The sequence below is a fragment of the Cordyceps javanica genome, chromosome 3 (assembly GCF_051103115.1).
Source record: "Cordyceps javanica chromosome 3, complete sequence".
NCBI classification, from domain to species: Eukaryota; Fungi; Ascomycota; class Sordariomycetes; order Hypocreales; family Cordycipitaceae; genus Cordyceps; species Cordyceps javanica.
Window position 1 is genome coordinate 1,103,008 of NC_139297.1, and position 22,917 is coordinate 1,125,924.

At 54.4% G+C, this 22,917-nt stretch overlaps 10 protein-coding genes across 10 annotated transcripts; 6 read left to right on the forward strand and 4 right to left on the reverse strand.

Moving 5' to 3' along the window:
- Positions 1-228: 228 nt before the first annotated feature.
- Positions 229-1,578, reverse strand: V2A60_004559 (splicing factor ESS-2 family protein; the record flags this gene model as incomplete). Its single annotated transcript, XM_083255876.1, has 1 exon — positions 229-1,578. One exon carries the CDS (start codon positions 1,576-1,578, stop codon positions 229-231), a length of 1,350 nt encoding a protein of 449 aa, XP_083112002.1.
- A 276-nt stretch (positions 1,579-1,854) lies between these two features.
- On the forward strand, positions 1,855-3,988 carry V2A60_004560 (protein serine/threonine phosphatase; the record flags this gene model as incomplete). The annotated part of the gene is made up of 7 exons (XM_083255877.1): positions 1,855-2,349; positions 2,426-2,506; positions 2,565-3,000; positions 3,052-3,295; positions 3,354-3,715; positions 3,766-3,890; positions 3,950-3,988. 7 exons carry the CDS (start codon positions 1,855-1,857, stop codon positions 3,986-3,988), a joined length of 1,782 nt encoding a protein of 593 aa, XP_083112003.1.
- Positions 3,989-4,384: 396 nt separating this feature from the next.
- On the reverse strand, positions 4,385-4,795 carry V2A60_004561 (uncharacterized protein; the record flags this gene model as incomplete). The annotated part of the gene is made up of 1 exon (XM_083255878.1): positions 4,385-4,795. The coding sequence occupies one exon, from the start codon at positions 4,793-4,795 to the stop codon at positions 4,385-4,387; it is 411 nt and encodes a 136-aa protein (XP_083112004.1).
- A 435-nt stretch (positions 4,796-5,230) lies between these two features.
- Positions 5,231-5,758, forward strand: V2A60_004562 (transcription elongation factor SPT4; the record flags this gene model as incomplete). The annotated part of the gene is made up of 3 exons (XM_083255879.1): positions 5,231-5,317; positions 5,400-5,653; positions 5,728-5,758. The coding sequence occupies 3 exons, from the start codon at positions 5,231-5,233 to the stop codon at positions 5,756-5,758; spliced, it is 372 nt and encodes a 123-aa protein (XP_083112005.1).
- A 322-nt stretch (positions 5,759-6,080) lies between these two features.
- On the reverse strand, positions 6,081-7,121 carry V2A60_004563 (domain of Kin17 curved DNA-binding protein-domain-containing protein; the record flags this gene model as incomplete). Its single annotated transcript, XM_083255880.1, has 1 exon — positions 6,081-7,121. The coding sequence occupies one exon, from the start codon at positions 7,119-7,121 to the stop codon at positions 6,081-6,083; it is 1,041 nt and encodes a 346-aa protein (XP_083112006.1).
- A 399-nt stretch (positions 7,122-7,520) lies between these two features.
- V2A60_004564 (mRNA splicing protein YJU2) lies at positions 7,521-8,540 on the forward strand (the record flags this gene model as incomplete). Its single annotated transcript, XM_083255881.1, has 2 exons — positions 7,521-7,544; positions 7,647-8,540. The coding sequence occupies 2 exons, from the start codon at positions 7,521-7,523 to the stop codon at positions 8,538-8,540; spliced, it is 918 nt and encodes a 305-aa protein (XP_083112007.1).
- A 1,088-nt stretch (positions 8,541-9,628) lies between these two features.
- On the reverse strand, positions 9,629-9,826 carry V2A60_004565 (uncharacterized protein; the record flags this gene model as incomplete). Its single annotated transcript, XM_083255882.1, has 1 exon — positions 9,629-9,826. The coding sequence occupies one exon, from the start codon at positions 9,824-9,826 to the stop codon at positions 9,629-9,631; it is 198 nt and encodes a 65-aa protein (XP_083112008.1).
- Positions 9,827-15,449: 5,623 nt separating this feature from the next.
- Positions 15,450-16,145, forward strand: V2A60_004566 (GNAT family N-acetyltransferase; the record flags this gene model as incomplete). The annotated part of the gene is made up of 1 exon (XM_083255883.1): positions 15,450-16,145. The coding sequence occupies one exon, from the start codon at positions 15,450-15,452 to the stop codon at positions 16,143-16,145; it is 696 nt and encodes a 231-aa protein (XP_083112009.1).
- A 1,382-nt stretch (positions 16,146-17,527) lies between these two features.
- V2A60_004567 (NAD(P)/FAD-dependent oxidoreductase) lies at positions 17,528-18,715 on the forward strand (the record flags this gene model as incomplete). Its single annotated transcript, XM_083255884.1, has 1 exon — positions 17,528-18,715. One exon carries the CDS (start codon positions 17,528-17,530, stop codon positions 18,713-18,715), a length of 1,188 nt encoding a protein of 395 aa, XP_083112010.1.
- A 628-nt stretch (positions 18,716-19,343) lies between these two features.
- V2A60_004568 (mediator complex, subunit Med5) lies at positions 19,344-22,720 on the forward strand (the record flags this gene model as incomplete). Its single annotated transcript, XM_083255885.1, has 5 exons — positions 19,344-20,076; positions 20,141-20,397; positions 20,455-21,030; positions 21,080-21,617; positions 21,675-22,720. 5 exons carry the CDS (start codon positions 19,344-19,346, stop codon positions 22,718-22,720), a joined length of 3,150 nt encoding a protein of 1,049 aa, XP_083112011.1.
- Between the last annotated feature and the right edge of the window lie 197 nt (positions 22,721-22,917).

A 22,917-nucleotide genomic window follows, 5' to 3' on the forward strand; every position in this document is an offset into this window, starting at 1 on the left:
GAGAATCGGTCCTCATGAACAAGTGGTGACGTCGAAACCTTTCGAGCTTCTAGCAACTAAGAGCTTCCAGCCGGTGGACCCTACAACACAGGCTGCCGTCGACATATGCAGTTAAGCGATATCAGAGAATCATGGATCTGTCCCTCTTCAAGTTTAATGGCGAAATATACAAACTCATCCAATCATAATTTTTATTGAGTACATGTATATATTTACAAGTTTATTGGCTCATTTAGGCTTGGTGCTGGGCTTGGATGCATTCTTTAATGAGGAACCTCGTCGCAACGGCGTTTCTTCCCACGACTGCCCAAAGGAGCTGCTGCTTGGTGTTTTCCCTTTGGGCGTCCCCATTTTACTCCAAAGTCGCTGAGCTGCTGGTGTCAACCCGACTGAGACTCGGGGGCTGCTTGGAAACTTGGGAACTTCCAAAGGCTCAGAGCGTCCGGTGAAGCCATTGCGGGTAGATTCGCGTTTCGACTTGGCTATCCGATCCACCATCTTTTCATGCAAGACATCCTTTTTCCCTCGTTCTTGTATTTTGAATGGGTTGTTTGTGTCACCAGAACCTAGGTCAATTATAGGCGTCTCTTCCGTCAAACCGTCGTGGCCATCTTCATCGTCCACAAAAGCATAACCATTGACCCGAGGTGTTTCGTCGCCACCGGCCACACTAGAGAACGAGTCTTTTGCACGAGGCTTCCCCGCAATAGCGTCTTGGATAGAAGACATTGTGGGCGAGGGTGGGCGCTGTGGCATATGTGGCCGCGGAACTCGGGTATTGGCGTAGACGACAGTTCTTGGCCCTGCTCGGGAGGCATCTTCTGCCGCTTGTGCCCTTGTCTTTACACCATCGCTGAGATCCTTGGGCCCAAACATCAAGCCATTTTGGGGTTCCAATTTCCAGCTATCCGGACGAGCAGGCCGATCGTCGCTATCTTTGATCGCCAATCTATCTCGTTTCATGAAACCATCGTCGATAAGTTTCCCCTCCTGCGCTAAGCGATCTGTAACCGCTTTTTGTGCAATCATTTGCTTGGACGGCATCTTGTTGCCACGCCATAACCAGGCATATTTGTCGGCCTTTTTCTGATTTTGTTTGTCAATGAGTTTGTAAAAGCTTTCATTGTCTTCACTCGTAAACGTTTCTTGGAATTTGGTGAGACTCATGTGGGCTCCGACTGCTGGGCGTTCCTCGACGACCTGCGTCGCAACTGACATTGGCGTGTCGCCGGCATATGTCATTGGTGTTTTCCCGGCATCTGCAGGTGGATGTGATCTAGAAGACTCTTTGTTCTTGTTCTTCTTCAGTGTATTGACATGGCGCAACCTTTGGCCGGCACTCGATATCCAAGCTGCGTCTTTCGAATCCAGGGCGTCCAAGTATTCCTGCTGTATCTCCGTTTCTAACAAGCCAGGGAAGAAGTCTCTGGCTATGATTTGTGAGAGCGCATTGGTATAACTATCCTCATCAAGTACCTCTCTTGGCCTCTTGATCTTTTTGACAGGTGGCGGAGGAGCCATCAACTCCGTATCCTGCCGTTTCCGAATGATGGCATTGGAGGTGCCAGGCTGGGCCATGGTGCTGACGGCAAACTGCGAGAGATGCTATCAAAATGGATGCATACTGGCATATGTAGACCTATATATCCGAAAGCGCATCCAATAAGGCCCGTCACGATGTGTGAATGTGATGCGACGTGACCAAAGTGAACACTTTTGAGATTGAATGGCGAAGCTCCTCTATGCAGACAGACGCCGGACGGGCTAAGAGCGGCTACCAGATAAATATGCACTTAACCGACATAGATTGTCCAGTGTGCGGCAGGCAAGGCTTACAGGGGGTTCAGTGGCGACATGCCGGCAGTCAGCGCGCTTTACAGCAGCTGCCTGGGTCAGGTTAGTGGCAAAGAGCCCTATGCCTGCATCAGGTGGAACCTTCCAGGGCCGCGGGCTCGCCCCGCAAGTCACACCAAAGCCAGCCTCGCTCTTGGTCGGCGGCTGCAGCGATTGAACTCGCGCATCTTTTTCAATCCTGTTTGGCTTTTCTGCGGCGAAATCTACTCGGGCTACTGCGTCATATTCTCCTCGCCTTCTTCTAGTCGCAAGAGCTCATTTGTGTCTTCCAAAACTCCCAAGCCTATACCCGAACCGTCGATCGCCAACCTCCGAATACGGCACCGAACCCCGGGCAACAGCAGCACGAAGCCCACCATGTCGCAAGCTGTCGACCTCAAGAACCAGGGCAACAAGGCCTTTGCCTCTGGTGACTTTCCGGGTGCGATCAAGTCTTACTCGCAGGCTATCGATCTCAATGACAAGGAACCTACGTTCTTCACCAACCGTGCCCAGGTAGGCTGGCCGACCCAATCCCGCCCGCCTCCGTCGCGGCCTGATCGTGTGACTGACTTTCGGGTCTTCTCTGTAGGCATACATCAAAACAGAGGCCTTTGGATATGCCATTATAGACACTGGCAAGGCCATTGAGCTTAACCCGAAGCTTGTCAAGGTACGTGCAGCAACTCAGCGTGCGCTGTGCACCGCCGTACTAATCTTGTCGCCACAAGGCTTACTACCGCCGAGGCCTTGCCCGAACTGCCATCCTGCGCCCCAAGGAAGCCGTGGAAGATTTTAAGGAATGTGTACGCCTCGACCCTGGGAACAAAGATGCGCGATTGAAGCTGGAGGAGTGTAAGAAGATTGTGCGACAGCTTGCTTTCTATGCCGCCATCGAGGTTGGCGATGAGCCCTCTGCTGCCGAGGGTCTGGACATTGCGTCCATGTTTGTCGAAGACAACTATGATGGCGTTGAACTTGGCGAGGAAATGACGCAAGAATTTATCGATGACATGATCGAAAGATTCAAGAATGGCAAGAAGATTGCCAAAAAATATGTCTACCAAATTCTCGTCGCTGTCAAGAATATCATCTACGATGAGGCCACCATGGTTGAGATGGAGATTCCCGACGATGTCCAGCTGACTGTCTGTGGCGATACACATGGTATGTAGCAGCAGTGCATGCTGACTTTTTCCAATGCGCTAACATTCAAAGGCCAATACTTTGATCTATTGGAGCTGTTCCGCAGAAATGGCAGGCCGACGGACAAGCACTGGTACCTGTTCAACGGCGACTTTGTGGACCGTGGATCGTGGTCTTGCGAAATTGCCCTGCTGCTCTACGCTTACAAGTGGCTACGTCCTAATGGCTTCTTCCTGAACCGTGGCAACCACGAGACGGATGACATGAATAAGGTCTATGGCTTCGAGGGAGAATGTAAGGCCAAGTACAACGAGAGGTATTTCCAATGCTGCCAATGGCTCAATTTGCCCTGAATTCTACTAACATGATTTCAGGATTTTCAAGATCTTCTCTGAAAGCTTCTCTGCCCTACCTCTGGCCACTCTTGTCGGCAGCAAGTACCTGGTTCTTCATGGTGGCTTGTTCTCCGATGACAAGGTCACCCTCGACGACATTCGAAAGCTTAACAGACATAACCAGAAGCAACCTGGCCAATCTGGTCTCATGATGGAGATGCTTTGGACTGACCCTCAAGAAGAGCAGGGTCGCGGACCAAGCAAGCGTGGTGTTGGCATGCAGTTTGGTCCGGACATCACCAAGCGCTTCTGTGAGAACAATGGACTCGAAGCCATTATTCGAAGCCACGAAGTCCGTATGGACGGTTATGAAGTCCAGCATGACGGCCGATGCATTACCGGTCAGTGACAGCAGATCCACTTCGACACAACGCGACTAATTGTCTCCTAGTCTTCTCTGCCCCCAGATACTGCGACTCTACTGAGAACCGCGGTGCGTATATCAACATTCGCTCGGACTATAAGCTGCAGTATGAGCAGTTTGATGCAGTCCCCCACCCGGATATTCGACCCATGGTAAGATGCTCGTGACGAACAAGGCTTGATTTGATCCTGTAGCTAATCATTTCTTGCAGGCTTATGCCCAGAACTCGCTCATGTCTTCCCTGGCGTGAGCGTGGCGCGAGAGCATATACGCATTGATGAAGATTAAAAAATAAAAGAAACTTTGACAGTAGAGGGTTCTGGAATGTGACATTTGACTGCAAAAATGATACCAGTCATGCAAAAAGGACGAATTTGGACAATGGTGGAATAAACCTTTTTTGTTTCTTTCGGCTTTGCGGCGACGGGCGAGGACATGGGATTGTTGTATATAGGATACCCGGCGCGGATGAGACGTATATATGCGATCGAAACACATGCCTTTCTAGTATCGATTCCCCATGCTGAATAAGAGCTGGCTGAGCGAAGATGGCGAAGACTCTTTCCCTTGTCCAGAGAGTATAAAGTGCTGTCATTGCGTAGGTCTTGAGAATGGGGTTTCTTTCTTCTCCCTCGCGCGCTCTCTTTCAACCCCGCCACAGTTTCTCCAGCGCCTCGCTGCCGACCATTGTGCCCAGCCAGTCGGAGCACTGCTTGACGCGCAGCAGGAACAAGGTGCCGCCACCGTCGCCGCTGCCGCCGCCGCCAGCCACGCTCCCGCGATACGCAGTTAGGGCCGCCGCGAATGACTGGACGTCGTCGCGCGGCATGCGCACCCAGCACTGCCGGCCCGCGACTTTGAGGACGTCGAGTGGGATGCCGGCGCCCGTCTGTCCCAGGTACTGCCGCAGCGCGTCGGCGCAGTACGATCGAACGAGGAGCTCGTCGAGCGCGACGGCCTCGGGCGCGCTGCTACCGTCGGTGTGCAGCTCCAGGTGGGCGTAGGCAAACTCCGGGGCCTTGATGGTGAATTCGCGGCGTGTGGTTTGGGATGCCATGGCTATTGTATTGTGTGGGTTGTGGCCTGGTTCTTGTAGTGACCTTTCCTTGCTGACGGACCAAAAGTAAAGAAAGGGTTCGAACCGTGGACAAAGAAGCTATACTGAGCGGGACAAATAGAAAAGTGAAGGTCCTGGCCGTCGACCAGTACGAGAGAAGACGTGCAAAAAAAAAAAAAGAGGTCGAGCTCTTGGTGGTGGTGAAGATATGCATCTATCGGGTCCGCTTTGCGCGCAAGGTCAGTGTGCCAAACACCCCGACGTCGCCTCGTCCCTCCATTTCTTGGGATCAGCAAAACCGCACAACGACAACTGGGACTTGATTGAAGGGCTTGCCAACCTAGCGGATATACGAACTGGTGGAAAAAGAAGCCGAAATAGAAGCAATTGTGTTCACCCGCCCCCATATCGTCACCCTCACCGATCGTCGAAACCATGTCTGCGTCGGCCAACTTCGTGACGCCGGGCCAGCTGCGCTATCTGCGCGCGTGCATGGTCTGCTCCGTCGTCATGACCTACAGCGTGAGCGACCGCTTGCCCCCCTCCCCCCCCCTGCCGCCAGCAAAGTCGGGGACGATGTACTAATGATCCTTTTTGCCGCCAGCGCTTCCGCGACGAAGGGTGCCCCAACTGCGAAGAGTTCCTGCACCTCGCGGGCTCGCAGGACCAGATTGAGAGCTGCACGTCGCAGGTCTTTGAGGGCCTCATCACGCTCGCCGACCCGTCCAAGTCGTGGGTCGCCAAGTGGCAGCGCCTCGACGGCTACGTGCCCGGCGTGTATGCAATCAAGGTCTCGGGCCAACTGCCCGACGAGATCCGGTCGGCGCTCGAAGACGAGTACAGGATACAGTATATTCCGTGCGTGTAAACCCATCTGCCCCCCACCCCTTTGCCCTGTGAAAGCACAAAGAAGCTAATGTTACTGTGTGTAGGCGAGACGGCACGGAGGCCGAGGCGGAATAAGACAAGGGCGCGACGATTACGGAAACTCGAGCATTTTGGGGCAAGTAGGAGCGAATACAACAGGGATACGTGGGAGCGGGATCGGGATATTTCGGCGCTCTAGGCGTTTTGATTTTCAAAAAGACTGCTAGGCATTTGCAAAAAGAAACAGTAAGAAGAATTTCGACAAGAGAGAATAGAATATGCTGCCATTTATGGTATCTTTAAAAAAAAAGGCCTCTGTAACTCCGTACCCCAGATAAAGATTGTACACTTCCCCCTTGCAAGCACCAAAACGCCGTTACAATATGCAATGGAATTTGCGCAGCCTAGTAGCACTATTTTAACTGCTTCTCTGCTTCTTGAGGGGGTTTCCCGAGCCGGCACCGTCGCGCGTGCGCTTACGCTCCATCTCCTGACGCATGATGCGCTCTGCCTCGCTCATCTTCTTGGGCGCCCCAAACGCGGACGGCTTCTTGACGCCGGCGCCACCACCGGACAGCGCATTCTTCTTGGCCTGCGCAAAGACGTTCTTGACCGGCGCCTTGCCGGCGGCCTTGAAGGAGAAGCTGCCACTGGGTTTCTTCGCGTCGGGTGCGGCGGTACTGTCATCATCTGCCTTTTTCTCGTTGGTGTCTGCGTCGGGGTTTCCAGAAGTAGCGTCGTCGGGTGATGTAGCCGTAGTTGTCGCCAATGTCGTCGTCGCCGTCGTCGTCGCCTTGGGCTTGCTGTTTCCGCCGCCAAACGACAGGGTTATCTTCTCGCCGTCTTGCCTCCTGAGCTCGCGATCCTCGGCGTCCTTGTCGGCGTCCTTGTCGTGCGCGCCCGCGCCGGCAGCCTGCTGCGCGCGCCTGATTTGCTCGCGAATCATGCGCTGCTCAACCTCCTCGTCGCCTTGGGTCTGGGCGGCCTTGCGGCGCAGCGCCTCCTGCCGGCGGAGGGCGTCGGGCGAGTTGTCGATCCAGGCGATGTGGATGCCCTTGTCGTTCTCCTCGACGCGACAGATGCCCTCGCGGCCGAGGTGCTTGGCGAACTCGGTCAGCGACGGCCACTTGGTGGCGTTCATGTGGATGTGCTCCTTGTTGGCAATGTACTCTTGGTAGAAGTGGTTGATGTGCACCTGCTTCTCGCCGTGACCCGTCTTGAGGAGGTTGACAAAGTCGGATAAGAACTGGTTGCTGAAGTCGTTGATGAACTTTTTAGGGTCCTCGCCGACGACGAGCATTTGCCGCACGTGGCTCTCGGACTGCGTGTGCATCTTGAAGCCATTGGCGTCGCGGCATTGCTTCTCGCACACCTGGCAGTACCATCGCAGCCGCTGCAGGCCCTTGGACTTGAGCTTGTTGTTGAGGTGCTTGACCGAGCCGGCCTCTGCCTTGGGCATGGTGGGCAGTTGGTAATGATCAGGCGTTTTTTTGTGAGTTCGTGCCTGTGTGGATTAAATCGGGATCGCGGCAGGTACTCGAAATGGAGTATGCGCGTTGGTAAGGCAATTTGGCAGGAAAGCCAAAAAAAAAAAAAAAGGTTGCTGCAGAATTGGAGTGATGCTGCTTTGAAGAGGCAGTGGTGGCGGTTCGCCAAAGTACCTAATGTCTGCAGGCAGCGACGCAGCCCCGAAAAAAATCCGGCGCATGAATGCCCCACGCGCATCACCATCGACTTCCTCTCTCTCGCATCACCTTTTCTTGATCGTTTACCCGCTACGAGACGTACGCTATACGGCTACCTCGGATAAGAGACTAAATAAAAACACAGGACCGGATACCGAAGCCCGTGGCCCAGCATGTCGGAGCGCAAAGTCCTTCAGGTACGTGGCAAAGAGGACCTTCCCAGTCTCGTCACCCCCCACCCACTCCATGAAAGACGTCCGACATACTAACACCAATTTTCTTTCTTTTGTCCCAAATAGAAATACTACCCCCCGGACTTTGATCCCCGTCTCGTCAAGCGCGGGGGCGGCCCCAAGCAGACGGGCCCGCGGATCCAGACGGTGCGGCTGATGGCACCTTTTTCGATGAAGTGCCTGACATGCGGCGAGTTCATCTACCGGGGCCGCAAGTTCAACTCGCGCAAGGTGACGGACCAGACACAGCGGTACCTCAACATTCAAATCTTTTCGTTTCACATCAAGTGCACGCGGTGCAGCGCCGAGATCACGTTCCGCACCGACCCCAAGAACAACGACTACGCCATGGTGAGCGGCGCCGCACGCAACATGGAGCCCTGGCGCGACCGCGCCGCCGCCGACGAGAGCCTCGAGGACCGCCTCGACCGGCTGGAGCGGGAGGAGGCCGAGGCCGCGGGCGAGGAGGCCGAGGCCCGCACCGCCATGGAGGAGCTCGAGGCGAAAAACGCCGACGCGCGCCGCGAGATGGCCGCCGCCGATGCCCTTGACGAGATTCGCCAGCGCAACGCCCGCATCCACCGGTCGGAAAAGGACGGCGTAGACTTTGCCGACGCCGTGGTCAGGAGCGAGGACGAGGAACGCGCCCGCCAGGACGCCGAGGACGCCGAGGCTGCGCGCAAGGCGTTTGCGCGCCCGTCGCTCCGCACCTCCGCGGCGGGGACGGAGGAGGAGGAGGAGGAGAAGGAGGAGCAGAGACGGCCGGCGGCCACGGAGGCACTACTAGAAGAGGACAGGCAAGATGGGGGGCGCGCGTCGTCATCGTCGTCGGCTGTGGTGGCCAACGGGGCCGAGATGCCGCCGCCGCCGGTGCCGGTGCCGTCGTTTAAGAGGACAGTCAAGAAGAAAAAGGACCACTCGGCGCTGCTGGGCATCAAGAAGAAGCCGTCGTTGGTGTGATGCCAGAACCTTGTGGAGAGGGGACTTATGGGAATGTGTTACTGGGATGGAGTTTCTTGGTGTTGGGTCTTTTTGGCATCGCCAATTACGATCATGGTAACAAAGCATTATTTGACAAGCGCTAGGGGGTTTTCCGATAATGATGAGCGTTCTGGGGCGTTTTGAGCGTTTTGTTGTCATATATTGGTACAAGCCAACCTCATTTTCTGTAAGACTGACATGCAATTGATTGCAATGGACAGGTACGAGCCAGAGTAACAACAATCTCGACAATTAAAAACTATATTCGCATGTATTTCGCTTTGTAATGCTTTCAGTAAGTGTACCAAGGTTAACACCGCGCGTCGTGATGAGCACATATGGTCACGAAGGTACATGTATACCAGAATAGAGAAATATCACGGTGTGGAAAGTGGTTGATTTGACTTGCGGATATCAATTTTGCCAGTTAAAACATGACAGAACCAAGTTCGTCTTTTCCTTATTACCAGGTACTTGAGACTACTTTGTTTCCTGAATGCTACACTGAAACTGACCCCTTCTAATCGTATGTGACAAGAGCTTGAGATAAAATTGTGACAAGCGTGAACTAAACCTAAACCTGAGAATAGGCGAGAAAAAAAAGGCCAAAGCCAAAAAACCCCTAACGCCGTGGCATGTTTGCGTGTATCGTTCCGTTCGTGATGTAAAAGAAAAAGATGAAAAAGCATGAGAACATGGAGCCGTGCTGTCGAACCCGGTGTCTCTTGCTGGTTGTTGGAAATAGGACGCATCCTCGGAAGAATTTGTCAAGAAGAGCATATTTTTTTTGGTACCAGGAGAGAAGAGTAGCGCCACTGGGGGTGCTACCTGTCCGCTGACGTGACTGATGATGGAAGAAATGCGATCCAAAGCGTAACCGTCCTTGGAAAGCTAGGTAAGGTGGTGATTGAAACAAGCGTTATGCTTGGTAGTGAAAAGACGCCCCCGTGTAAAACAAGAGGAAAAAGTCGACAATGTGGGTGTTCGTGTGCGTGTGAACCTGAAAGCTCCGATTGTCTTTTGATTCTTTTCCTCTCGCTTTTTTTGATGTTTGTTCCGTGAGCAGACTAGGTACTGCTGACACCGTTACTCATGGAGCTCGACGTTGACGTCTGGCTGCTCCCGGAGCTCTGGGGCGCCGAGGATCGCGACGCCTCCATCTGGCGCTTGGTATGCTCGTGCATGAAGCGAGCGTAGCTGCTGATGCTAACGGGGGGAGAAGAGGAGGGCATGGCGATGGCGCTGGTGTCTTGCGTGGCGGGCATGATGGATGGTTTTGGCGTGTGCGTAGGTGGTGGGTACGTGATGGGATTTTGTGGTATGGCAAAGTTATTCTGCTCGGTTGTGTGGGTTGCAACGGTAGTGGGAAAGACGCCCGAGAAAAAAGTTGTTTGCAAGGCTTTTGTTTCCGGAGAAGTCGTGGCGTAATGTACAAGGCAGAATAGAAGAAGTCTGCAGAATATTGCAAGATTGAAGTAGAAAATCAGGTGCAGGCTCGATGAATTGTGTCGTTTTGAAATGGACTGAGTGTGTGATTTGGAAAAGAGAAGAGAGTGAGGACGGGCGGGGCTCCAGGGTCTTTATAAATCAAGATTGAAAGAGGAGGACGATGGGACTGGCACGATGAGGGGGGGGGGAGGAAGGGGGGTGTGTGGGCAAATACACGAGAAGTAAAAAAACCCGTAATATGGGAGGCAGACTGGAGAGAAGCAGAGAGGCAGAGGTACTCAGATCAGCGTAGACAACAGAGGAACAGAGTACGGAGTAGCGACAGGGCCAATAACAGAAGGCGGACTGGAGAGTTGGCAAAAAAAAAAAGAGGCTTGGTTGTCTGGGTTGTCAGGGTTGTCTAGACCGGGCCTGGGCTGGCAAACTGGGCTGTTTTTCTTTCTTCCTTGGGGAGGGGGTGGGAGGAGAGGAAGTGGAGTGGGGAGTCAAATGATGGCATAGTGGGTGAGAAGTGTGGATGGGGGAAAAAGTTGGATAACTTAGGCACTGGGGGCATGCACACGCACAGTACTCAGAGGCCAGCCCCGCAGAGGTAAAGGGTGGGTGGACACCACTGACGCAGGTTGGTTGGCAGGTGCAGTCTCTCTCTCGCTCTCTCTCACACCCATCATAGGGACTTGCTGAGTACCTCGAATCCTCATTGTGACCCAGGCACCTCGGGGGAAAAAAAAGAAAGAAACAGGCTTGGTGGCAATTTACGACACAAAAAAGCTTGAGTCCTTGTTTTCAAGTGGACAAACGAATTTCCTTCCTCTTCTTCTGTTTTCTTTCTTCCATATCAACATTGAACGGAGCGAGCATGAGCAATGCAAGTCTCTTTCATACCACGGTAGGTACCTGGGTAGGTACTTCAGTAAGTATCTAGGAACCTAGGTCGGTTAGTAGCGAGCTCACAAACAGCCTGTCCACTGGCAAGTCTCTATCAGTATTATTTTACTTAACGATGCCGCCATACCAACCTATATTTGCTACCTTAGTAGGTACTCCGTACTTAATCGCACTACACCAAAACAGCTCCGGTGTTTTTTTCAAGCACCCTTTTCAACTCTTGTAATTTGTACGCAACCATTTTTCTTCCATCCCGTATCGTACTCGTAAAGCATCTCTCTTTTTTGGTTTACCACGAGTCAACTCCCCAGAACCAACTCCTCCCGGGGCCAAGGCCAGCACCCACCCGCAACAAACTGAGCCCACGCAAGGCGAGTAACTTACTGGCCACAGCATGCATGCGGTGCGACGCAAGCCGGGGTTACATCGCAGCCAGTTTTCTCTCGTAATCTGTAACATTAATGCACCAAAAACCATAATCATGACCTCGACCCAAAACGGGTTGGACCCTTGATCACTTTGTTCTCGGGTCTGGGCCCTTGCCCTTCACCAATTGTCAGTGTGTCCCCCGCTCTCTCAGCGGTGGCCTATGGCGTAACCAGTGGGGCAACGAATAGGAAGCAGCTGTCATATTCTCGGTTCAAGAAGGAAAAAAACAGGAGCAAAGATATCAAGGGTCTCTCTCGGCACTCGATAGGCGTATTGGCGTACAATCGAATATTCATTCCAATGATGAATTCAACCGAAGGACATTTCTTTCCTCCCCCGAGAGGCGGCCGAGGAAAGCTACTGATATGCATCGGTGCCCCACTTGGATGAGCTCAGGGTCCAACGCCACCTAGGTCAAAAAGCCGGATTCAAGCGGGATTTAAGGAGAGCAATCAAAAAGAAAAAAAGAAAGAAAAAGAAAGAGGTATCATTTAAACACGATGACGATGTAAGTAAAACGTGCGACTCATGTTTTGCCCGTTGTGGTCAAGGCACGCACTCCCCTTCCACCCTTCTGAGCCCGGGGGAGGCGTTGCGTTGATGGGGGCCGCAGGAAAAAGCCCCCTACTCAAAGGTATTTATGTCCTTTACCAAGGTTTCCCACGGGGAAAGGCAAATGCAAGATTTCCTCTCGTCGGTTGTCACCCACAGAAAGGAGAAAATAAACCGTGCCCCAAGTCACAAGACGTGGAGCAGAAGCAGCAGCTGAGAGGGCAACAGGCGGACGGGCGGGGTTATGGGTGTAAGATGGATGAAAGCGACGACGCCTAAAAAGCAGGGCTGATAGAGTCGACGCAAAGTTCCAGACCACGGCGCGAGCCTTTTTTTTTTTCTGGTGGTGGGTGAGTGTGAGTGAGAGAAAGATGAGGGATCAGCAGAGGCAGAGACGGGTACGTAGACAGAGAGAGAGTTGAACCCGTTTCTAGTTAGTTGTAAGTAAGTACCTAGGCAACAACAGGCTTCCCAACTACCTACCTTATGATGTCACTGGTTGGTTTTGTGGGTGTGTGAGGTTTTAGCGGGTGAGCAGGGGGTCAAGATGGTGTGCAGGTTTGCAGTGCAGGCTTGCAGTGGGGGTGCAGGTGCACGCGGCCAACTGCTGTGAAGACCAGTCGCCCAAGTCAATCATACCTAACAGGGAATCACATTCTGCGACGCCGCTTCAGAACCAATTCGTTTTCGTTTTTACCCTTTGATCGACGCAATTTCCCGCTCGTCATTGCCAAACCTGGCCTCTCTTCTCTCTCTGCCACTTACTGCTTGTGGGGCGGGGTTTACCGGAATATCGTCAATAAAACAGAGAGTCACCCAGGGCTCAGACCACTGTTGATATGGGGAGCACAGAATTAATTATCAGATGGTAATAAATACAATGATAACTATAGGTAGCTACTAATAATAAGGGGGAGGAAAACAAGCTCCGAGCTGTGCGGAACCACCGTCCCCGCAAGACTCCATGGTGTGTTATGCTGGCACCGAGCTCTCCCCCTGTCCCTCTTCCACACTAAAAGTACTGATACCACTACCTTTCGTGCAACGCCCTTGATGAGGCACCAAATTCCCGATCGTGGGATGCCCTTTCGTGCATGCCGAATTGCCCGCTTTGCCATGTTTCTCCCTCAAGATTGCCATGTTCCTTACTGGGCTGCCCCATATGAGAATCAGGCCATCTTTAAAGTCTATGCATCCCCGCCTGGCAACTCTATTATCGTGACCGGATATCTGGTTGCAAAGTTTTCTGGTTGAGGGAAAACCAACCAACCAACCAACCAACCCACCCCGCACAAACACAAATATGCGGCCACAAAAAAAAACCGGCTGCAAGATGAACCACAAAATTCAAGGTATACCACCCATCCACGTTGCCACGGGCAGATGGGTTCCCATCAAAGCAGAACCACAGAAATCCTCACGCCAACATCTTTGGGGGAATAATTTGGGCGAATAGAGGCGAAAAACAGTCTGCTGCCCTCAACAAAAACGGGAACCAGGCAAATAGGCTGGCTCAGCAAGCCACCACCATCACTACCACTGTCTACCAGTACGACATGATTGCCATCACACCTTGTGGCCGCTAACGGAATGCATGTCCCAGGTCAGTGACGTTTGTGGCTCCATTATAACTGACGGTCCGACAAGCCCGCCCGCCCCTGGTCACATCTGCTGGTCTGCGAGGCGCCGGTCCAATGAGGTCATTGGTAGTCAATGGGGTCCACTCTACGATTTTAAACGGAGGTAACCCTGCGTCTCCGTTTTTCCTCATCTTTTCGGCGGACCGGTTCTGCCTCCTCTGCCTCGACATCATACCTGGACCGGACTACAACCTCCTGTTGCTGCAAACTCCAAGTTTTCCTAGCCCGTCTTCATCGCCACTTGCATCACGGCCAACACCCCACCAGCCTGTGCCTCTGTAGAGCAGCATACCACACCACCACACCAACACACCAACACACACGCCCTCTTGGATCAACCGATCAGTTGCTGCCAGCCATGGACCCTGCACCCGTCATTCGGAGAGGGGGTGTGTGCAGCCCACTCCACAAAAGCGTGTCAAAAACCTGAAAAGTTGCCTCTGGCCGCCCATGCTAGCCAATGACGGCACCGATTTACCTCCAATTCTCCTTGATGCGTTTGCGGCCTCGTCTGTCATTCTTTGCTTCACCTTGTCAAACTTATCAGAGGCCCCCGACTAACGAACGGTTACCTTGCATTGCCGAACCACCTTAAAATCAGGGTTCCGGGGGCCCCTTTGGACCCTTTCGATCCCGAGCCTCCATCCTGGACTTGGGCATCGCACACTCGTCATTTGCTCGGGACGTTGAATAATTGTGGCCTCCTCCCGATGCTTGATCCATAGGTTCTGATGGCACTGCAACCCCCTTGCCATGTCGAGCGACACTGAGACCTGGTTGCCTGCCCGAGATGCGCATCTATTCTCACCCCTCCCATGTCGGTGGCAAGCTGCCAAAACGACTACAGAGAGAGATGAAGCGCAGCCTGGTGGCAAAACAAGCATTATGGCGTACATCTTGCTACCGCCACCGGGGGAAGAAATAACACCACACACATCAATATAATCTGACTCGACAGGCTTTTGCTCATCGACATGCGGATGATGTCAACGGCTTCGCGGCCAGGGGTCCCCCCCTCTCCACAGCACCCAAACAACGCAGGACGCAGGAGTGAACCCTTCCACATGGTTCCATTACAGCCTTCAGATAAACGTTTGCCAGTCTCTTGCATCATGTCACAGCGACCCGAGATACTGGCTGGAGGTTGCGTGTGAGCGTGTCTGCTGCATCGAGATGGCGGGCTCTTTGGTGGAACAATGACGCTACACGATTCATGATGCGTTCGTTCGTATGCCACGCCCATTATTTGAGAGCATGTGCTGTGTCGTCACATTATGTAATTGCCCATGTGAAGGCCACGGATCTTGATATCAGTCTGTAAGCAGCTTTGGTAGGGCCTTCTTGTATTGCATTCTGTGATTGTTTACTGAGAGTTCTGCTATGACGCGCACAACTGCCTCTCTACCGAGAGCTCGCAGTTGCTATGCCAGCAACAGTGAGAATTATGGTACTCAACAGCTCCTCATGACTGTATGACTGTTCGCAAAGCTGTCACGCTCGTATTCGGGGTTTCGTTTTTACAAGGCTTTTTTTCGTTTTGACCTCAGTACTGTAGAAGCCGCAGACGGCCGTGACTCACTCGGATATAGAGTCAGTGCTCCCAAAAACCGACCTACCATTGGCCGGCACTAAAGAATCGAGGGCGATTTTCTGTCATGGCTCTGTGCTGCTTTCTAACTTGGAAATAAACCATATTTCGAATCTCTTCTAATTTTTTTGCTAAATGTACACCATTGCCCGTCGGTAGGTACCGCGCGATCTTATTCCAGCTCCACTGTAGTGTCGTTTTTGGCGCGCGCGCTTCGCATTCAATAACCTTTGACCAATATCGTGACAAACGAATTGGAAGCGGCAATCATACGCGCGTAATCGAACCAGCCGAGTCAATCCCATACAATCAAGAAGTTTAAGGGATTTAAAACAAGCAAGAATGGCGGACATCTCACACGACCAGAATCCTGGGGCACCGCCGGACTTGAACCACCACCCGCATCTGGCCATCTGCCCGCCGGCGCCCACTCTCCGCGCACCGCCGCCCGAGTCCCTGACCGACGGCACGGTGACAATCCGCCGCTGGCAGCCCTCGGACGCGGACGCACTGTTCCGCATCATAACGGCCTCGCGCGAGCGCCTCGCCGCCTGGATGCCGTGGGCGGCGCGGGCGACGACCTACGAGCGAGACGAGGCCGTGGCGTTTACGGAGCGCACGCACCGGCGGTGGGAGCGCGACGAGGGCTGGGACTATGCGATCACAATTGGCGGTGCTGGCAAGGAGCAGAACGACGAAGAAGGTGACGAGGAGGAGGAGGCGGCGGCGGTGGTCATTGGGTCGTGCGGGCTACGTCGCAGGGACGACCACCCGGGCGTCGACGCCGGGTACTGGCTCGCCGACGGGCACACGGGCAGCGGCCACGCGACGGCGGCGGTGCGGCTGCTGACGGCGCAGGCGCTGGGGGGGATGGGGGCGCCGAGCGTGCGGATCGTGCACGACGAGGCCAACGAGAGGAGTCGCGGGGTGCCGCGCAGGTTGGGCTTCGAGTGCCAGGGCGAGGTGGACGCCGAGGACAACCCGGAGGGCAGGCGGGATACGGTCTGGGTCAAGTATCCAGATCCCGTGCAGGGATAATCGGGTTGACTTTTCGAAAGGAGGTCCGTTGTGGTTTTGTGTCGGGAAGGATTCGTTGCATAACGACAGTGGACTGTCGGGTCCTGGAAAACGGCCTCTGCAATCGGGCATCTGGGGCAGCGCGCATGCTGTCGGCGGAGGATACACGTCAATACATACGAATCTAGGCATCAGATCACCAATTCTAGAAGTAGCGGTTGCGTTTTACGGGGGGAGCGTCTTTGTCGGCACATTCTAGTATTCTTGTACAGTTCTTGAGTGCAATGTCTCTAGCACACTTGCAGCCAGGACTGGAGGCAAATACCGAAAGCGAATGGCTGACTCTTTGAGGAATACAGGATAAAAACCCAGTGAATGCTTTCAAGATTGATAGAGACGTCACAATTAAAAAAAAAGCCACAACCGGACTGGATTTATAATGACTTATAAATCCTGGGGAAACATGCCTCAGCACCCCAAATTGTCCGCTCCGCTCCATGCCAATGCACGCAACAAGTCCGCAAAGCTTTGGCCGTCTCCACCCCGTCTCCGGCGTGCCGCCGCCGGAGGCCAGCCCAGCCAACGCCCCGAAGCCAGCGCTATAACCTGTGATTGGCCAGCTGGGAGACGTGATTCCGTCCCGCGCGGCAGTCCCATTTCCCACATCAATAAGCTTTTGACGGCCAAAAACGGAAGAGCAAGAAGAAGAAAAGGAAATAGAAGAAGAAGGGCCAGGAAACGAGAAAATGAGGCAATATGGAGTAGAAGCCAAAGAATCAAGTCACGCCTTGGTCCCTGATATCGAAATGGACATGGTGAAAATGCGGTGAGCTGATTGTCATGTACGAGTAATATATCTTGCATTACCATGCATAGCAGTTTGCGATATGACTGCAGACCCCTATTAGTCCACTAATCCGAAACGAACCATCGTGTATCAAAATACGGTATATATCGCCGAATAGGCTCTGCAATAACAACGAGCGGAATCCACTTAGCTGCCGCCGAGGGCCCTACAACACCTCGATACCAGCGCGCCGTTGAACCAAGTTTTCTCCTTTCTGGGTAAACCTGTGAAAGTGGATGGCCCCGCGCGCGCACGCCTTCATAAGCTTGCGTTCTGATGACAGATGCAGATCCGGCATTAATAATGGCGCCCAGGGGACGGATAGCTGAAGAGAAAAAAGAGGGTGACCTTGGGCTGGCGGCTCACCGGATCCGACTCATTAGTCTGGTCCTGCCGCGCGGGATGGCGATAGACATCAAGTATATAGATTGCTCGCACCCACGTTTTACCACGTCACTGAATGATAGGAAATCTCTGTCAGCGCCTGGGCTATACTTTCTCGGTCATTTTTCTCAACATCTCTTCACAAACACCAATTCACGCACCCTCCCACCTCATGAAGACCATTGTCATCCTCGGCAGCGGCGTCGCCGCCGCTGCCGTGATACGCCAGACCATGAAGTCGACCGTGCTCCCGCGCCGCGACACCAGGATGGTCGTCGTAAGCCCCAGCACGCACTTTGTCTGGCCCATTGCCATGCCTCGCGCCATCGTCCCCGGCCAGTTCGCCGACGACAAGTTCATGTTTGCCCTGCAGCCCACCTTTGCCGAGTACCCGGCCGACAAGTTCGAGTTTGTCCTTGGCACGGCCAGCGCCCTCGACCCGGATGCCAAGACAATCCAGGTAGCTCTGAACAACGGCGCGGACGGCCGCGAGAGCAGCGACACGCCACGCACCGTTGCGTACGACGTGCTCGTGATCGCCACCGGCGCAGCGTCGCGCGACGACATGCCCTGGAAGCCGCTCGCCACGACGGAGAGCACCGTCGCCAAGCTCCGCAGCGTGCAGGCGCAAGTCAGGGACGCCGAGACGATCGTGGTCGCCGGGGGCGGCATCACGGGCGTGGAGGCCGTCGGGGAGCTGGGTTACGAGTACGCGCGCACCGGCCGCAAGCAGGTCTACTTTGTGCACGACGGCGCGCTCCCGCTCTCAGCGTCGGCGCTGCCGTCGGTGCGGAAGCAGACCCGCGCCGAGATTGAGAAGCTCAAGGTCAAAATCATCCCCAACACCAAGGTCACCAGGGTGACCGCGGCGGGAGGCACCGCCGACACGGTGCTGGAGCTCACGGCCGCCGACGGCAGGAAGACGATGCTCACGACGCAGGCGTACGTGCCCGCCCTGGGCGTCCGTCCCAACACGGCGTTTGTGCCCGCGCGGCTGCTCGACGACGGCGGCTACGTGCGGCAGACGGAGACCCTGCAGGCCGAGGGCTACGACGCCGTCTTCACCATTGGCGACGCGGGCAGTCTCGAGGCCAACAAGGCCTCGGCCGCCGACGCGCAGGCCCGGCACCTGATTGCGGCGCTGCCGCTGTATCTCGACGGCAGGCCGCTGCCGGCGTACAAGCCAGCGAGCAAGGACATGTTTGGCATCACGATTGGTCGGAGTCGCGCCACGGGCCAGGTGGGAAGCTTCAAGATTTTCAGCATTCTGATCTGGTACCTCAAGGGGCGGTTCCTGGGGACTGACTATGCGGATCATATCGCGTCGGGCAAGAGGACGCTGACGACCAAGTTTGAGTAGGATAAGTCCGGAGGAGACGGTATGCTTTATTTGATTTTTGATTTTTGATTTTTATCATCTTTCCGCCGGGGACATCAGCATTGGAGTTTTAGGGCTAGTTGTCAAGCTGGTTCGCTGTATATCTTTAAATTGACTTACACTAATACAATACACACTCGACGTTCATCTACAACACACCAGTACATCACAAGACTGCATTGTGTTCCAAGAGCTACAAGATTTAGTCTAATAAGATTCAATCTAATTCCTGCCGTTGTTGAACTCACAAATCCCTGTCAAGAGTTTCATGACATGACTAAACAATTGATAAGTCAATGATCAGTGACATGACTTCACGTTGTCTGGCGGCCCACCAAGCAGCGACCCACACCTTGCAGCAACCGCCGCAGCAGCAGCTCCAACCTCGTCATCTTTGCATCTGTCGCGCAACAAACCGAGCTCCAACCAACGTTCGACGAGCATTGCACTGGCATCGCCGAGTCTTATACACATTCATCTGTCGCAAGTCGTTTGAAGAAAAGCTGGTTCTAGCAGCCATTGCGCGCGCGCATGGCCTGCGAACCCCGACAACAACCGCTCTCTTGATCATTTCCGCGCGCTCCCCGTACCCGGCGAGCCACCCGAAACCATGAACAGCCAGCCTCAGCCGGCTGGGGTGGCCGAACTCGTCACGCTGCGGGACGCGACGAGGTACTGGTCCAAATTCGTCGCGCGGTGCATCTCGAGCCGGCTGGAGAGCGACCGCTTCCGCAGCTTCGTGCGGCACGTCCACGCCCAACACCCGCTGCCGGCTCTGATCGTGGCTGACCTCTTCCTGCGCCCGCAGCCCGCCAACCGTGTCAGCCTTGACCCGCGCGTCCCGCCGTACATGACCGTCCTCACCCAGCTCGGCTTCACTGACGCGCCGTCCATCCTGCGCGTGCTCTACAAGTACTCGGCACTGCACACATACGCCGCCCGCGCCAAGCCGCCGATGCTGGCAGATGGCGGAGATGTCAAGAAGAAGGAGGGAGAGAAGGGGGAGGGCGGTGAAGGAGAAGCAAAACAAGAAAAGACGGTGCGCTGGCAAGAGTCCTCGTGGGCAGAAGAGGTCATGTTCTACCACGTTATTAAGACTATGTTTGAGGGCATCGCCTTTAACGACGCCAAGACGGGGCTGGAGCTGGTCAGCGTTACTTGCAAGTGGATGGACCTGTTTGTCAATGCCAGCTCGGCCTTTGCGGTCGATGTCCTCGCGAACAAGCATGACAGGCAAGCCCGCGAAGAAATGGAAACAGTGCGTGCTGCGCTCGTGCCGCTACTTTTACGACTGGTAGATAACGCCACGCTACTTCGCATCATCAGCAGACCATTTGCCAAAGGTGAGCAAGAAAAACATGGCTCATTTTTGATGACCCAATAAAAGCTGACACAGAGAGCGAGCAGGTGTCCGAAAGCACTTGTCGGAAAGCCTCGGCAACTTCATACAGACTTTCCAACCTCCGCCTCTATATGTCGAGAGGCTGGAAATTTTCCGCACACAGACGCTTGCGCAGCTGGACCCTATCGATGAGAATAAAAGGGCCGCCAATGCGGCCATGGATGAGCTTCTCGACTCCACTGTCGGCCTTGAGAGTTTTGTCATTGCCGACATCCCCATCTCCAACTCGAGGGCTGCGCTCTATGTCTACCTCAATGCGGCAGTACGTTTTGTTTTCCCTTGAAGCGAGTTTGAAACACTGCGGCTAACACTTGAAAAGCTCGTCGGAAGGCCCGTACTGGATGACGCCATGCTTTACGCCTTCTTGAATAATAAATACCAGGAAAATCAACAGGCGAGCGCTGTCGATCTGATTGTCGCCTCATTTGACGTGCTCGCCAATGCAGTATTTCGCAACGAAGGTCCGAAAGACGCCCATCTCTTGCGTTCTTTTGTGGTCAACAAACTGCCGCTGCTGTTATGCCAGTTGTGCCATCCGGAGTTCTCGGCCACATCGGCCGAATTTTGTATCACGGAAGCCCTCAGCCGCGTTGACACCAGCATCTTTCCCACAGCATCTCTCATGTTCGATGAATCGCGGAATAACAATCCCTACATGGACAGCGTGCGAGAAGAATTTTGTGCGGCATGTGCCTTGCACGGGCTCATTGAGAGAGACCACGTCGATCGCATCTTGGGCGAGACGTCCATGTCTTATGATTCGTCACTGGAAAGGGCTAACCGGGACAGGCTTGTCAGCGACTGCTTGTCCGACTCCGGGAAGATCCAGAATATCATCTCACAGTTAGACAGGGTGGATGGCAATGTCGGGGCCGTGGCCAATGCCATTGTGGAGGTTGGTGTTTTCTGACAAATGTACAACGTCAAGTTCTAACCCTATTTAGTTGATTCGACAACTCTGCATAAACAAAGACACAATGTCCTTGAAGCTTCTATGCACGCAGCTAGCCCAGAAGCCGCAATCGCTAGACATTATCCTCTTATTCGACAAAATCACTTCGATCCTCGAGCCAGTGTGCACGCTCTTGGACAATTGGAGATATGAAGAAGACCAGGGCGAGTATCAGCCCGTGTACGAAGAATACGGCGCTATCCTTCTGCTGGTATTCGCCTTTACCTATCGCTACAACTTGTCGCCGCTGGACATTGGCATCCAGTCGGTCGACTCGCACGTAGCCAAGATTATCACGCAGTCGCATATTCTACGGCCGTTGGACGAGCTAAGCGAGCAAGAATCGGGACATGTGACGGGTTGGATCAACGGCCTCTTTGATAACGAAACTGGTGGCCTGGGAGACGACCTCATGTCCTCGTGCCCGCCGCACGAGTTTTATTTGCTCGTCGCGCCCATTTTTCAGAGCATCGTCACCGCTTATACGTATGGCTACATTAACGATGAGAGCCTCAAAGGCGGTGTTGAATGTACGTCTCCCTCCGGACATGCAGAGTCCGAGTTTGCACAAGACTAACTTCACGCAGACTTGGTTGACACTTTTCTGCTGCCGTCGCTCGTACCGGCGATTCGATTTTTGTCAGACTACATCTGGGTAGACCAGAAGGAGCAAAAGTCGATAGTCAAAGCTTTGCAGCTGCTGCTCACCCCTAGCTCTATCTCTGGAGAAGCAAGCACGGTGCTGTCAGCGGTAAAAAATCTCGTCGCGCAGCCGCTGGAGCATGCACTGCGATCATATCAACGACAAGACCCCCGTAACCAGGATATCGAGCCGTTGTTGAGATCGCTCAAGGAGAGCCTGCCCCTGTCGCGACGGACGGGGGGTGCCGAGCACCATGAGATGGGGTCGTGGGCCAACAGCTCCAACAGCGGCCTGTCCGGCGCCATTCGTCACACCGTCCACGGGCTGGTGCAATGGAGTGTGCAGCCGGGGGTGAACGTGATGCCGGCCTCGTACACGCACCGCCAGTTCATCACCGGGTTGCGCATCATCGGCCCCAGCAGGCTGCTGCGACTCCTCATGGAAGAGATTCGGCAGCAAAGCGATCTGGGCAACGCCACCGTTGTCTACGACGTGGCTGCGGCCCTCGTCTCGGCGACGGACTCAACCAACGAGGCGCCGCCGCCGGCACCGCCGGTCGCGAACCTGCTCGACACGGCGGGCAGTATGCAGGCGCCACCGCAGCGCCCCCAGAGCCTGCGCGATGCGCTCAAGACGGCGGCCGAGGGCTATAGGCGGCTGCAGAAGCACGACCCATTCCTGGCGGAAGCGGTGGTGCGGCTGCACCGCCGCGTAGAGATGCTGCTAGTGGTGCCGCAGGCGCAGGCAATCCTACAGACAGCCGACATACCACTAGACCTTGACGGCGATGCCATGGCGGCGGCGGCGGCGGCGGCGGCTGGCGCAGACCCGATGGCCGTAGACGGCTTGGACACGACCGGCCTAGACATGAGCCTGGGCGCGGATCTAGACTTGTCCGGCGGCGGCGGCGATGGGGACTTGTTCGGTGGTTTGGACACGAGCTTGGATATGTTTGACGGGTGGGACAGTATGGACATGGGTGTAAACTAGGCGCAGCTTCTTCCCTGCTTTTGTACTGGTGATTTTGCAGCTTGTTGTGTAAATCGTAGTCGTGTTTGAAAGCACTAGCAAAATCGGAATTGGAAAAGGGCCATCATTGTAGAGCAAGGAGTTTGAATACATCAAGACATGACGAAAAACTCGATAAACATACCACACGAAGTGGTGGGTGTATGCCGTGAGCATCG